The sequence below is a fragment of the Bubalus kerabau genome, chromosome 4 (genome assembly GCF_029407905.1).
Source record: "Bubalus kerabau isolate K-KA32 ecotype Philippines breed swamp buffalo chromosome 4, PCC_UOA_SB_1v2, whole genome shotgun sequence".
NCBI classification, from domain to species: Eukaryota; Metazoa; Chordata; class Mammalia; order Artiodactyla; family Bovidae; genus Bubalus; species Bubalus kerabau.
In genome coordinates this window covers 21,791,594-21,807,526 of record NC_073627.1, presented here as the reverse complement: position 1 = coordinate 21,807,526, position 15,933 = coordinate 21,791,594, and the positions used below count along the sequence as shown (strand labels likewise).

General features: G+C 43.7%; 1 protein-coding gene across 4 annotated transcripts in view; it reads right to left on the bottom strand.

Annotated features, from left to right (window-relative positions):
* The window catches only part of STAT3 (signal transducer and activator of transcription 3), a 75,629-nt gene that overhangs the window by 11,053 nt on the left and 48,643 nt on the right, over positions 1-15,933 (bottom strand). For all 4 annotated transcript variants that reach the window (XM_055575851.1, XM_055575852.1, XM_055575850.1 and 1 more), the window contains exons 5-15: positions 9,866-9,961; positions 9,612-9,693; positions 9,321-9,415; positions 8,986-9,137; positions 6,515-6,673; positions 6,338-6,430; positions 5,424-5,483; positions 2,768-2,797; positions 2,574-2,667; positions 2,422-2,469; positions 259-342 (exon numbers count right to left, since the gene is read on the bottom strand). In XM_055575851.1, the coding sequence (XP_055431826.1) occupies positions 259-342; positions 2,422-2,469; positions 2,574-2,667; positions 2,768-2,797; positions 5,424-5,483; positions 6,338-6,430; positions 6,515-6,673; positions 8,986-9,137; positions 9,321-9,415; positions 9,612-9,693; positions 9,866-9,961 (993 nt within the window). The remainder of the gene's footprint in view (positions 1-258; positions 343-2,421; positions 2,470-2,573; positions 2,668-2,767; positions 2,798-5,423; positions 5,484-6,337; positions 6,431-6,514; positions 6,674-8,985; positions 9,138-9,320; positions 9,416-9,611; positions 9,694-9,865; positions 9,962-15,933) is intronic.

Here is a 15,933-nt window from a genome sequence, read left to right as displayed (position 1 = left end):
CCAAACTGTATAAAGTTGGCTATAATTAATTCCTAAATACGAGTTTTTACATCAAGTTCGCTGGAACCTGAGTAGACATGTATCTTCTAAGCACTCAGGCAAGATACTAACAAATTTTTGGAGAAAAAGAAGCAAATGTAAACACAGTGCTGAGTAAAGAGCCATCATTCCACCTTCTAGAGTGAAAACCCTGACTAGAAGAAGCCCCATTCTGAATCATCCTGCAGGCGGTTCTATCCAGTTCTGCGCAGAACTCACCTCCAGGTCAATCTTGAGGCCTTGGTGATACACCTCAGTCTCAAAGGTGATCAGGTGCAGCTCCTCGGTCACAATCAGGGAGGCCTACAAGAATGAGAAGGATGCTCTTCCTCAGAGAGGATGGCATTGAGTCCTGACAGCCATCACTACACCATCCTGAAGCGCAATCCACCAGGTGGCCCTGGGTACAACTGGAGCACACAGTCTTTCCAACTCTACAACTCTCCAGTGCTCTGACCTACAACCTGATCTCTTATCGGCTTTATTACGATACTATGGAGATCCAGTTGGTCATGGATAAAATGCGAACAGCATAATGGCAAAAGAGTGAACACCTGTGTACCCACCCCCCAGTTTAAGGCAGAGACCATCACCATGGAGGTTCTCTGGGTGCCCTTCCCAACTCCATCCATCCCTGAGCCTCCTACCTCAGAAGTGACAGCTATTTTGTCTTTTGAGTTGGTCATTTCCTAGCCCTTCTTTATGGTTTTCCTGCATTTATATCTCTAAACAATGTATGTGTTTAATTTGGGGTGGGGGTTGTGAATCTCATACATATGGAATTATACCCTGTGTATTCTTTTGTGACTCGCTTTTCACATCTATGTAATTGTGTACACCTGCAATTTATCCATTTTCATAGCTGTATAGTATTCCATCACCTGACTATACCACAGACCATTTATCCACTCTAGTGCTGTTGACATATGGGTTGTATTTAGGGCTTACAGTTAGGCTGTTGGGACATGAAATGCATGTCTCCTGGCGCCAGTCTCCTGGCACCTATGAGCAAAGATTTCTCTATTGTTAAATCCTGAGAGTGGCACTGCTGGTATGTAGGGTATATTTATTTTCATAATGCCGAACTGTTTTTCAAAGTGATTATAACAATTGATACACCAGCAACATAGCAACTATTTTGAATGAGAACTGTCAATGAATTATTAGAAATTCCAATTCATATTTTAAAATGTTCTTTCTCTCATAACAAAAGAAATACACATTCAATTTTAAATGCAAATATTACAGAGATAGTATAGAGTAGCTTGGGTGAGAACAGCAGCACAAATATATAAGCACTGTTTGGTAGACATTCCTCTAGAATTTTGTAATCAGACATGAATGGAGAAAAAACAGTGAATTTTTAAACAATTATACTAGTATACTGCTCAAATTACTTTGCATTTTTTTCTCAATAAATATGCCACATACATCTTCCCATATCACTGCATAGAAACAACCTCACTCCTTAACTGCTGTCAAGTCTTATAGATTCAGTTTGTTTTTTTAAAAGGCCTGCTACATTCTAGAGAAGAGGGTAAGAATGGCTCAGGAGACAAACAGAAAAAGAATGGGGTGTCACAGTTTTATAAAAAAAGACTTAAAACCAGTGCTTGGTCATATATACTTTCTCTTTTTTAAAGTTTATTCTTTTTTGGGGGGCCATATAGTTTGTGGAATCTTAGTTTCCCAACCAGGAATTGAACCCAGGCCCATGGCAGTGAAGGCCCAGAGTCTTAACCACCGAATCACCAAGGAATTCCCTTAAGTTTATTCTTAACACTAAGAATCCAAGAACCTGAGTCAATGGGAGACAGAGAAGAAACAAGGTGGGTAAAGAACAAGAGAGTTTGCTGTTTCTCTTTTGGTAAAATGTTTAACTTGGATGTGTTGAAACCCATCCCACCTCAGTGACCAAAACAGATCACCAAAAGCTGAGACAAGCCGTGTCAGTGCATAGAAGTTGGAAGGGGAATTTGGAAAGTCCCAGGCAAGGAGGAAGGCTCCTTTTCTACCAAATGGGTGTGGGCAAGGGACTTTACACTCCTTAAAGATGAGCTAACTCTCCGGACAATCAAGGAAATGCGCTGAGCCACAGAACTCCTCCAAGGCATGTGTGACTACTCATGTGTTGGCTGGCGGTGACTGCAGCTGAAATAGCAGGTAGGTGTCTCTACTTCTGGACAGTAAGGAGGCTCTTTTTCTTTTCTTTTTATAAAAAGTTTCAGTGTTTTGGCTGCAAGGCATGTGAGATCTTAGTTCTCTGACCAGGGATCAAACCCACAGCCCCTGCATTGGAAGCATAGAGTCTTAACCACTAGGGAAGTTCTTATGGAGGCTCTTTTTCTCTCCTGCTCAGCTATCATCTCCAACAAAACTTACATCACAATTGGCTCGGCCCCCATTACCGCATCTCTGCTCTCTCAGGGTCTGTAAGAAAAACAAAGAGCATCCTCCGTCAGGTAAGGCTCTCCCCAAGTCCCTCCCCCTGCCAGAGGCCCTGCAGAAAGGGAGCCCAGGCTTCTCCCATGTACCAAGTGTTTGAACTCCGCTGAGAGGCTGCCATTGTTAGACTCTTCCATGTTCATCACTTTCGTGTTTGTGCCCAGAATGTTAAATTTCCGGGACCTGAATCACAGGAGGAAAAGACCAACCACATACGTGACTGAATGGCCAGGGACAAAGTTAGATTATACAGAACAGAAGGAAGCCTGTATGCTGAACTTACCCTCTGAGAGCTGCAACGTCCCCGGAGTCTCTGTTAAGAATATAAACCAGTGTTAATAAAACAGGCCCCGAGTCTCTCTGAGTCCACTTTGAACACCTATCATTTACTCGGATGGAAAAACTGCTGTTTTCCTGGGGATTTCTGTCAAGGGCTCGATTACATGGTATATGTGAAATCTAACATCCCTGTACATGCTCAAGTATAAGACACAGCTGGTTGCCTACCCAACCTCTACTCCCCTTTTCCTAACAGAACCCTGACTCCATCAAGTATCTTTCCCACCCCCACTTCCAGGGGATCCTGCTCACTAAGCCCACAGAACCGAGCATGGGACCCACACTGTCTCAATCCGACGGGGAAGGAATTCTCCCTCAGGCTGGATTTACATTCTGTAGCTTCAGCTGCACATCAGCAAGGAGACACGTGGCCTTTACTACAAGCAACCATGCTGCAACCCAGAGGGAACCCTCAAATGCCCGTGCTACTTATGGTGGCAGAGAAGAGAGATGGAAGGTTCTGGATCCTTGGTGACAGGAATTGAGTCATTGATTTCACCACCCGGAACTTGTTCTAACTTTGCATTTCCAGTTATACTGGGTTGCAAATTTCCTTATTACTGAAGCCACACTGGGCTTTCTGTAAAGGTCTACTGTTACCTGCAACTCAGAGTATCCCATTGATATTGCCGGAAATATTCTTCCCAGCGTGTTCCTTGTCCTTTAACTATGTTTTTGAGTATTTCATTTTTTACATAGTCACCATTTCTCAGTGTTTTCTTGTTAACATTATTTTAGTACTGTTTTAAAAGTCCTTCTCCATTGCTATATATCCACTTATGCTTTTAGAATTAATAATATCTACTACTTATTAGATAGTGCATTCCATGGGAGTTTATAGATTAAAATGGATCAATTTTTAAACCATTTAGAAGATATCTTTCCATACATTAATTTTATGTCTTTTGGGGGCCACTTGGCTTGTGGGACTTTAGTTCCCCAACCAGGGATTGAACCTGGGCCTTCAGCAGTAAAAGCTTGGAGTCTTAACCACTAGACCACGAGGGAACCTCCCATATATCACATTTTAGAACTTAAATCAAGCCCCCGTTATGAGAAAGTTTTCCCTCATGTCTAGCCTATATTTATTTATTTTATATTCTTTATTTGTATTACAGCTTTGATGTATAATTGATGAATAATAAACTGCATATGTAAAATGCACAAGCTGATGAGGTCTGATAGATGTCACACACCTGTGACACACACACACACCTGTGACACCCACTCAATCAAGAGACTGAATGTATTCATCAACCCCTCATCCCCAAGTTTCCCACCTCCCTTATGCAACCCATTCCCCAGTCCCACACTCCACCCATCCCTGTCTCCAGACAACCAATGATCTGATTTCGGTCATGATAGATTTATTTGCACTTCTAGAATTTTATATAAATGGAAACATAAAAGTATGTACTCTTTTTTCTGAGTCTGGCTTCTCCCTCTTGGTATATTTATTTTGAGATTTATCCGTGTATTACGTATTTCAATACTCTATTTCTTTTTGTTGGTGAGTAGGACTTCCCTTGCATGGATATACCACAAACTTATGGACACTCATCTATCAGTGAAGACTCCTGTACCACCCTTTGTGTGGACATACACTTTCAGTTCTCTTGGATGAACACCTAGGAGTGGAGTGGTTGGGTTGTAGGATAGGTGCAAGTTTAACTTTTCAGGAAACTGCCAAATTGTTCTCCAAAAGTGGTTGCCATTCTACCGCCATTACATTACACATTTGCTTATTCATTTTAAAAATCTTAATTAATTAACTTATTTATTTATTTATTGGCTGTGCTCAGGCTTTCTGTAGTTGTGGTGAGCAGGGGCTACTCTAGAGTTGTAGCTTACAGGCTTAGTTGCTCCTCAGCATGTGGAATCTTCCCAGACCAGGGATCAAACCTGTGTCCCCTGCACTGGAAGGCAGATTCTTAACCCCTGGACCACCAGGGAAATCCTTGACTATGCTTTTAAGGTACATCTAGAATTTATTCTGATGGTCAGTTTTTTTTTAGTGAGAAGGTGATTTTTTTTCGCTAATTTATGGTTAAAGTCATTAATTTTTGCTTATTCATTTATGAAACCTACCACCTTCCTCGAGTCCCTGGCTGCATAACTATTTTCTAGTTCATTCTCATGGAATTTCCAGATGAATAATTATATCACCTACATTTTCTCTTTTCTAATGTCTTCAGAGGGTAAGTGCATTTTAATTTTTTTAAAGGTACTGTCAAATTTGGAAGAGGATTCCATTATGTGGTAAAGTGTGGAACAACTACTAAAATCAATTTTCCCATATATTCTCAATTTTACATAATATGCACAAGTTACATTTATAAGTAAAAAAAACAAAGAAAGAGGGACTTGAGGTCAGAATGCCAATCACAACTCAAATCGCTACCGCCAGCTTCGTGGTTTTGTTCAGGCACGTAAATGACAATGCACAGCAAGGCTTTTGAAAACTTAAAAAAAAAAAAAAAGATCTCTGAATATAGATAAAGCCTCTAAGTTCACATGATGTCTATCAAAGTTCTCGTTTCTCTGTCCCTCATTTGAAGAAAAGGGGAAAAAAAAAAAAGGAGCTAAGATAGAGTACTTACTTGTCAATGCACACTTTAATTTTAAGTTGATAATTTAGCTCAGGGAATTTAACCAGCAATCTATGTCAAATAAAAAAAAAAAGGAAAAAAGTTTCAGAGCAAAGGAAAAAAATCCAGTTTTAAAAAACAGCCACTAGGCTCCCCCAGCAACTTCTAGTTGAATCTAAAACTCATAACTCTTCAATTCTAAAGAGATGAGTCATAATCCCAAATTTTTCTTCCTGCCAGTGCTTCCTTTCATTTTAACTCAAGCATCACCCGCTTCAGGCCAAAAGGGACTGAAAAAAAAAGCCTAAGAACTAAGAACTTGGACCAAGTTGTGAGAGACACACAAAAGGATAATGAAAGCCCTATCATGAAAAACATTACAGGAATACATGCTCTGAAATTGGTACTCCTTCTATTAGACTGGAAACCCAACAGTGTACTACCTTTCTGAGGAGGGAAATTTCACTGCAGAAGGGCAAACCCCAGCTTACCTGCTCTGACTTGAATGTGAAAGTAATGCTCTACCTGCAGGTCCCCCACCCACCTGCCCTGTGACCTCTTGGCATCTATTATCACTAAGCTTTACTCTTCCCCTTCAAATGCTCAGGAAAAAGCAGGTTCAAAGAACAGAAGATAACTGGCATTATTCTGCCCCTTTTGCATGGTAGATGGAAATGCTATGACCTAAGACATTAGGCCTGGAATCAGGAATACAGTGCGACCGAATCATAGGAATATATCCAGGTAACCTCAGAAAGATTCCGGTTCTTTAGCATTTTATAGGACAATCAAAGAGCAAGTTAATATTATACCAAAAAATTCCCTATCCATCACAGTACTGCCTGCAATGGCTGTAAAGAACAACCCTGGCCCTGAGGGTGTCCCTTGCTACAACATCCGCCAGAAGAGGAGGTGCCACAGCCCACCTGACTTTAGTTGTGAACTGGACACCGGTCTTGATGACTAATGGCCGGTCAGGATGCATAGGCATGCAGGGCTGCCGCTCCACCACGAAGGCACTGGAGGGGACAGAGAAGGGCAGTGGGTCACACATGATGCAGTGGGCTGGTCCCTGTCCCCTTCCTCGGAAGTCTCTATGTTACCTTTTCATTAAGTTTCTAAACAGCTCCACGATTCTCTCCTCCAGCATTGGCCGGTGTTGTACAATGGGGTCCCCTTTGTAGCTAACCTTCTGCTGCAGCTCCTCCAGTTTCTTAATTTGTTGGCGGGTCTGAAGCTGAGATTCTGCTAATGAGGTTATCCTGCCAATAAGATAAGGATGTTCTTGGTTACCTGCTGCTGCTGCTAAGTCCATTCAGTCGTGTCCGACTCTGTGTGACCCCATAGACGGCAGCCCACCAGGCTCCCCCGTCCCTGGGATTCTCCAGGCAAGAACAGTGGAGTGGGTTGCCATTTCCTTCTCCAATGCATGAAAGTGAAAAGTGCAAGTGAAGTTGCTCAGTCGTGTCCGACTCTTCGTGACCCCATGTACTGCAGCCTACCAGGCTCCTCCATCCATGGGATTTTCTAGACAAGAGTACTGGAGTGGGGTGCCATTGGTTACCTAAGTGGTTGTATATAAATGAGCTGGAGAAGGGGAAGGGAATAAGACCACAGGTACTCTCATGCAGTCATCCAACATTAAGAAAGGAGCATTTTTTTCATTATGAAAATATATGAGTAGCATAACATTGACCATTTCTAAATACACAGTTCAGTGGCACTAGATTAGAAAAGGGAAAATTATTTTGCCCTTTTTTTTTGGCCATGCAGCATAGTTTGCAGGATCCCCACCAGGGATTGAACCCCAGTCTTGGCAGTGAAAGCACCAAGTCCTAACTTTGGCCTGCTAGAAGGGAACAGCTACCCACTCCAGTATTCCTGCCTAGAGAATTCCATAGACAAGGAGCCTGGTAGGCTACAGTCCATGGGGTCACAAAGAGTTGGACACAACTGAGCAACCTTCATTTCACTTCCTAAAAGTTTACTTTTCAAAGAAGGAGGCAGACACAGAGGAAGACATGCCAAAACTTATACCACTAGGAGGCATTAATGAGGTAACCAATGGAAAGTTAACACGTTAGAACCCAGATACAGAGAACACGAAATATGGAATTTGGCGCTCACTTTCTTCAGCCTAACTTATTTTTGTACCAAATGTGAGGACTGGGGAAACGCAGGATATCTGACAGCCCAAAAAGATAGGTTTGAACAGCTCTGTCCCGCATTGTCTATGCAAGCTTGGCCAGGTCCCTTCACCCTCGTGGGCCTTGATGTCCCCTTGCCTCAGAGGGTTGAACTGCACGATCCCCAGGAGCCCTTTAAACCTCGTCTTCTTGGATGACTGGATGTGACATTATGTTTCCAAATATTGATAACATGCATACAGAAAAAGTAGATGGGGAGACAAAGGCTGATTAAGTCTGCCCCCAAGGAGGGAGAATATCAGTGGCTCTCTCTGATGGCCCCCCACTTGTTTAGTGAAGACCCCAAAGAGACAGAGTGGAAGGCAAGGGGTGGAGAAGGACAGCACCAGGACTCCTGAGCTCACAGACTCCTTTCTGGCACCCACTGGGTTGGCTAAAATGTTTGCTTGGTTTTCCTATAAGATGTTATGGAAACATCTCAATACATTCCTAGAACTTATAAGTTACTTGGTTCCCTGATTAGAAAGCATTTAAAACTGCTTTCAATCAATGAGCAAAGCTCAGGGTTAGTTAGATGAACAAACAGGCATCTCATGTAGAGCTATCCTAAATTTCCAATTTCACGCTCTGTGTATCCTGGGTCAAGGTCAAGTTTCTCCCAGTTCAAGCTAGTACAACATACTGAGTATCGGGCCTTGGACATCAAGGGTGCTCAATCAAGATTTTCTGAGTGAATCAAAGTAAAAGAAGAGCATATAAAGAATGATCTTACAAATATGAAATGTATAGATTTCTATCTTTATATGTGTGTGTGTATATATATATATGTAATAAACATGTAGATTTCTATCTTTGTATGTGTATATATAATAACAGATGTCTGGAGTGACGGTCACCAAATGTTTAACTCTAAGTACCTCTGCATGATTTGATTTTTAAAGTCTTTTTGGCTCTTTATTAACTTTATGTATTTGAACTCTTTTCTCTTATAAAGAGCAGATGTCATTTGAGAGTCTTAGAATAACTAAAATTTAAAATTTAGTCTACATGTTTAAAAACAGTTAAACCAAAAACTTGAGCAAAATATATGTAAAATATAGCAAACATAAATACATTTTCATTTAAAAAATTGTCCAAATAAAGTAAAAAGCTTTAACCCTTGGACTAAATTTGAGTATGTTGAAATCCCCACCCTTAAAATACAGTATGTGCATGCTTAGCCGCTTCAGTTGTGTTAGACTCTGTACGATCCTATGGACTGTAGCCTGCCAGGCTGCTCTGTCTATGGGATTCTCCAGGCAACAATACTGGAGTGGGTTGCCATGCCCTTCTCTACTGAAATGCAGTAGCAACTCTTTATGCAGCTCTGACCATATTTTACCACAGCTCTCCGAAAAGAAAGGGGAAACTTCTCTTCTCTGTCATACCAGTTTTCTAGCCGATCTAGGCAGATGTTGGGAGGGCCTCCAATGCAAGCAATCTGTTGTCGCCTCTTCCAGTCAGCCAATTCTTCATCTGTGAGAGTTTTCTGCACATACTCCATCGCTGACAAAAGCCCCGCCAGCTCACTCACGATGCTCTGGTTGGAAACCAAAAAACAAAGTCAGAAAACATTCCCCCAGACCGTCTCTAACCACAGACCGTCTCCCTTTGGTCAATTCCAGAGAAAGAACTGATTAGGAAACAAGCAAGTTCTTCCCAGAGATGCCCGATTCCCAAAGGTGAGTGAGCCAGGCACGGGGAGGGGGTCCACTGCTCTTACGCGCCGCATCTGGTCCAGGGCAGTAAGCATCTGTTCGAGCTGCTGCATCTTCTGCCTGGTCACCGACTGGTTGTTTCCATTCAGATCTTGCATGTCTGAGAAGGAAGGAGAACCTCCGTGAGATGAGGGAATACGCCTAGCTTCAGTAACTGGGCTCCCTTAACTGCCAGCAGCCCCTGAGCGCCCCCTCCCCTGAGTCTGAACTCAGAGTCAAGATGAGCCAGCTCTGAGACTCCAGTAACACAAACTCACTTTATATGGGGGATTTTAATGTCTCTAACATGCACTTGCCTCCTTGACTCTTGAGAGTTTTATAGTTGAAATCGAAATCATCCTGGAGATTCTCTACCACTTTCATCTTCTGTTCTAGATCCTGTTTCAAACAAACCAACCAAAACAGAAGTAAAAAAAAGGACTGCCCTCAAGAAAGAGAAAAGAAAGTTTCTGAGTAGGATTAAAATAAAGCCACAACCTCGCAAAAGCTACACACGGGACCCACAGGCCACTTCCCCAAGAAAAGGCTTCCCGCCCAAGACTTGCTTCACCTGGACACGCTTGCGGACGTCCTGCAGGTGCTGCTCCAGCATCTGCTGCTTCTCCGTTACCACGGCGGCTGTGGGGTGGTTGGCCTGGCCCCCTTGCTGCCAAGACAGGGAGCATGTGCACATGAAAGCCGGAAATAGCAGGAGAAGACTATCCCTGTCTGGTCTCCATCTCCTCCATGACCCTTCCTGCTTGGCCTGAGCTGCTGCTGCTGCCACTGTGAGGACAGAAGCGGTCCCACGACACCCACTGCTCTCCAGGGGCTGTCAGTGCAGGCCAAGAAAGCTCTCACACTTTTCCTTGTGTCCTTGGCTTTTTAACCTCATGGTGGTTTAGTCGCTAAGTTGTGTCTGACTCTTTAGTGACTCCATGGACTGTAGCCTGCCAGGTTCTTCTGTCCATGGGATTTCCCAGGCAAGAAGACTGGAATGGGTTGCCATTTCCTTCTCCAGGGGATCTTCCTGACCCAGGGATCGAACCCATATCTCCTGCACTGGCAGGCAGATTCTTTACTGACTGAGCCACCAGGGAAGCCATACTATAAACTCACTCTATGTACTGCACTCAGAGACCATATGTTGAGCTAAGACACAGTCCCTGCCTTCAGAAACCTCATTCTAGGTAAGGATATATACATACATACATATATATATAAAATCAGGACAATGTATGAAAGCAGATGCTGGATGCCTGTTTAAATGTATAGCGGGAGGGGGACTTCCCTGGCAGTCCAGTGGTTAAGTATACACACTTCCACTGCAGAAGCGAGGGTGTAATCCCTGGTTGGGGAACTAAGATCTCGAATGTCATGTGGTACAGCCACAAAAAAAAAAGCATGAAGGTTTTTAGCACATTTCGGTAGAATAATAAAATTCCTAATCAAGAGATATCATCTAGGGGGAGAAGGGAAGGTGATGGCTGGTGCCTCAAAAAGGTTGAATAGCATATGCAACTTACAAATAAGTTCTGTCAAAGTAATAGGACATTAAAGACCATATAAAAGCTGCAGTGACCAAGACAGCGTGGCAGAAAAGAATTGAGAGTCCAGTTTTCCAAGCTAGAAATTTTCAGTTGTCTTTGACTTCACACTGAGCTGCCAGATCTTCCTGGCTCTGTATTCTGTAATCTCTCCAATGGATCTCTAGTGCTACTGGCTCCATTCAAGCCCCAAAGTTGATCCCTTTGCCTCTAGTCTCCCTCACTTCCAATCTGCTTTCCACACTGCTACCACAAGTCTCCGAAGTAGATTGAAACACGCCACCGTTAGAGAGACCTATTCTCTCCTTTTCCACTGGACCCTGTCCAAGCCCACAGAATATAAACTTCCCTTAGAAGTCCCAGGAAGGCGACCTCCACCCTTACATAACTCTCTTTACAGGAGGAGTGACTCATCGAATTAGTGAGGTTAGGAGAAAGACTGCCCACACAGAGATCTTTGGAGGCCCAGCCCTTAAGCTGGTGGTTCTCTCCCACTCTTGCCTTCCAGGGGCACACCTAGGGCAGGAGCCAGGGCCTGGTTTCTAGAAGCAGTTCGAGGGGCCTATGTGTCTGAGTTCAGGGGGTATTAGTGTGTGTTCTCTAAAGCTCCAAAAGGATGGCTGGGCAGTGCTGTTCTGCAAATCCAGTCTCTCACCCCAACACCTGACTCAGACAACAGGCATCTACACAACAAGCACCTCCTGTACAGCACAGGGAACTATACTCAATATCTTATAACAACCTATAATGGAAAAGAATCTGAAGAAGAAACTGAATTGCTCTGCTATAAATCTGAAACACTGTAAATCAACTATGCTGCTGCTGCGTCGCTTCAGTCGTGTCCAACTCTGTGAGACCCCATAGACAGCAGCTCACCAGGCTCCCCCGTCCCTGGGATTCTCCAGGCAAGAACACTGGAGTGGGTTGCCATTTCCTTCTCCAGTGCGTGAAAGTGAAAAGTGAAAGGGAAGTCGCTCAGTCGTCTCCGACTCTTTGCGACCCTATGGACTGCAGCCTACCAGGCTCCTCCGTCCATGAGATTTTCTAGGCAAGGGTACTGGAGTGGCTTGCCATTGCCTTCTCTAGTAAATCAACTATACTTCAATATAAATAAATAGTTTGGGATTGACTGCTATATTTACAATGGATAACCAACAGGGACCTACTGTACAGCGCAAGGAATTCTGTTCAATATTATGTAATAGCTTAAATGGGAAAAGAACTTGAAAAAGGATACATGTATGAAGTGAAAAGTGAAAGTGTTAATTGCTCAGTCATGTCCAATTCTTTGCCATCTCATGGACTATAGTACACCAGGTTCCTCTATCCCTGGAATTATCCAGGCAAGAATACTGGAGTGGGTAGCCATTCTTTTCTCTAGGGGAATCTTCCCAACCCAGGGATTGAACCCTCATCTCCCGCATTGCAGGCAGATTCTTTACCTTCTGAGCCACCTGAAAAGCTCCATGTATGTATACACACACACACATATAACTGAATCACTTTGCTGTACTTTTTTAACAATACTCTGACATAAAAATATGTTTAAAAAAAATTTAAACACACAAATAAATAAAAATAAAGCCCCCACAGTCATCCATCCAAGTCATGCTTTCCAGTCCAGTTTACCAACAATACAGCTGATTGTTTCATCTGGTGTCAACTTCCTGGTTTCTTTTTCTAGAAAATGTTTTCTTTATATTTTGGCTGTGTCACATGGCATGTGGGATCTTCATTCCCTGACCAGAAATTGAACCGGTGCCCCCTGCACTAGCAGTGAGGAGTCTTTAACTACTAGATCACCAGGGAAGTCCTCCTAGGTCTATTTCTAAATTGGTACTGCACTTAAAGAAGGAAAACAGATGCGATCAGTTATCACCCACAGAAATGGTGCCCCACTGCTTCCAGATATAAGCATCTCAGCCCAGCACAGACAGCTGTTTCACACAATCCAAGAAGAACTTAAACCCTCCCTCCCTGTGCTTCAGTCACAGCAAACTCCCCAGCCTTTGCACACAGCAGGTTTCCACACTGACTCCCCACACCCTGTCTACTCAGCTTAACTGTGTGCATGAGTGCAAAGTTGCTTCAGTCGTGTCCAACTCTTTGTGACCCTCTGGACTGTAGCTCACCAGGCTCCTCTGTCCATGGAATTCTCTAGGCAAAAATACTGGAGTGGGTCGCCATGCCCTCCTCCAGGGCATTGTCCCAACCCAGGGATCGAACCCGAGTCTCTTAGGTCTCCTGCATTGGCAGGCAGGTTCTTTACCACTAGAGCCACCTCACTCGGACTGGCACACCTGAACTCATTCACTTTCAAACTCAGTACAAATGTTTTTGCTCCATTGTGAAACCTTATTCAACTTCCCGAAGTTGAACCCTTACTCAATTTCAACATCCTCCTCTATGTTCTTCTCACTTGAAGTGTTTGTGCACCTATTACCCAATTAGACAGAGAGCCCTGGGAGACAAGGGACCACAGCCCACTAGTCCCCCAGGGCTTTACCCACAAAAGACAGGTGGGAATATGCCACAGATGTCAACAGACAAAACAACAGTGAGACCTGGCTTGAGCTAGCTCTGTAGCATGGGGCTGCAAACTTTTTCTCTAAGGGCCACACTGTAAATTTTTTTTTGGCTTTGTCAGTTACGCAGTCTCTGTCATAAATATGCAGCCCTGCCATTGCAGCATGAAGGCAATTACAGACAGGGCACAGGTGAACGCGTGTGGCTGTGTTCCAAAAACGCTTCATTTGCAAAAATACACAGCATGGGGTGGGAGGGGGATTGGAAGGAGAGGATGGGATGAATGGAGACAGTATCAGGGACACATATACACTATCATATGTAAAATGGATAACCAGTGGGAATTTGCTGTATGACTCAGGGAAGTCAAACCAGGGCTCAGTGACAACCTAGAGGGCTGGGATGGAATGGGTGGTGGGAGGAAGGCTCAAGAGGGAGGGAACATATGTAAATCCATGGCTGATCCATGCTGATGTATGGCAGAAACCAACACAATATTGTAATTAGCCTTCAATTTTAAATAAATAAAGAAAAAAAACCAAACAACACAGCAGGCTGGATTTGGGCCCCGGGTATTGGTTGCCAGCCCCGATCAACACAATTGGGAACATCCTTGGGACACTTCCTGCTTTTCTAACTCCCATGGTAAGCTGGCGCCTCTATGCAAATTGGCTTAAGTTGATTATTTTTATCCTATGGAACAGTAATACAAATATAAAAGTTCTCCACAAACAGCAAACCCTAGTGATGCACAAACAAGTGCCATCTTCTAACCTCCCTTACTCCAGAGTCTTGAAAGATGAGTATTACCCCCTCACCTGCACCTGAGTATACCAGCTTCCTACGTAAAATTCTTTAGTGGGGGGCCCTCCCTGGTGGTACAGGGGTTAAGACTCCGTGCTTCCACTGCAGAGGGCACAGGTTGGATCCCGATTTAGGGAACGAAGGTCCTGCATGCTGTGTGGTACAGCCAAAAAAAATAATCTTCAATGGGCCCCATTTTGTACAGACTTGATGATAACAATGGCAGCAGCAACAGAAAACAGTTAACATTTATCTTGCATTCATGTGTCAGGTCCTGTTCTATGCCTTTTACATGTAGGAATTAATTTAATTCTATGAAGTCAGTACAATTATCTTCCCCAGTGGAGGAGAAGAGAGCAAACAGTTTGCCTCAGGTTACACAGCAGTGGCAGAGCTCTGGGGTTCACATACAGGCAATCTGGCCCCAAGTCCCCTGTGGTAAAACTACTCTTCTGAGGCCAAACTGAGGCATGACTAACTAGATTTTCACGATGTGGCCCTCTGACCACCTTATCTTCCTTTACCCAGTCAGATGCTGAACTTTCTACACTTCTCCCAAGAATACATATGCTTCCGATTCCCTGTTTGAACATGATCATCTTTCTGCCTACGGTGTGCTCTCTTTACCATTTGCCTGATGCTCATCTGATAAGCTTTGAGTCTCAGCTCAAACATGACCTCTCCTTTCTCCTCGATGCCTTCTCTTATATTCTCAATTAGACTTAGATATTCTTTCTTCTTTGTTCCTGCTATATTTTTGTCTTTTTTTTTTTTTTTAATTATTCATTTGGCTGTGCCTGTTCTTAGCTGCCAGGTGGCGCTGGTGATAAAGAACCTGCCTGCCAAAGCAGGAGATGTGAGACGCAGGTTTGATCCCTGGGTCGGGAAGATTCCCTGGAGAGGAAGCACGGCAACCCACTCCAGTGTTCTTGCCTGAGAATCCCATGGACAGAGGAGTCTGGTGGGCCACATCCATGGGGTCACAAAGAGTAGGACACGACTGAAGCGACTTGGCACATGGAATGGTCTCAGTTGCAGCACGTTGGATCTTTTTGTTGTTGTACACAAACTCTCAGTTGCAGTATGTGGGATCTAGTGCCCTGATCAGGGGTTGAACTCGGGCCCCCTGCATTGGGAGCTTGGAGTCTTAGCCACTGGATCACCAGGGAAGTCCCTGTTTTTGTCTTTGAAAAGAAAAAAAAAAAATTGCACATTCATGTTCACAGCAGCATTACTCACAATAGCCAAAAGGCAGAAGCTGCCCAAGTGTCCACTGACACTTGGATAAAGACGAATGGATAAACACAATGTGATATAACCACACAGTGAATAGTATTCATCCTTTGAAAGGAAGGGAATTCTGGATAAACATGCTACAGCATGGATAAACCTTAAGGATGTTATGTTAAGGGAAGGCACACACGGTACGTTACCACTTAAATGAGGTACCTAAAACAGACAAATTCACAGAGACGTCACTTTGCCAACAAAGGTCTGTATAGTCAAAGCTATGGTTATTCCAGTAGTCATGCAGGGATGTGAGAGTTGGACCATAAAGAAGGTTGAGTGCCAAAGAATTGATGCTTTTGAACTGTGGTGCTGGAGAAGACTCTTGAGAGCCCCTTGGATAGCAAGGAGATTAAACCAGTCAATCTTAAAGGAAGTCAACCCTGAACTGGAAGGACTAATGATGACGCTCCAATACTTTGGCTACCTGATGTGAAGAGCTGACTTGTTGGAAAAGACCCTGATGCTGGGAAAG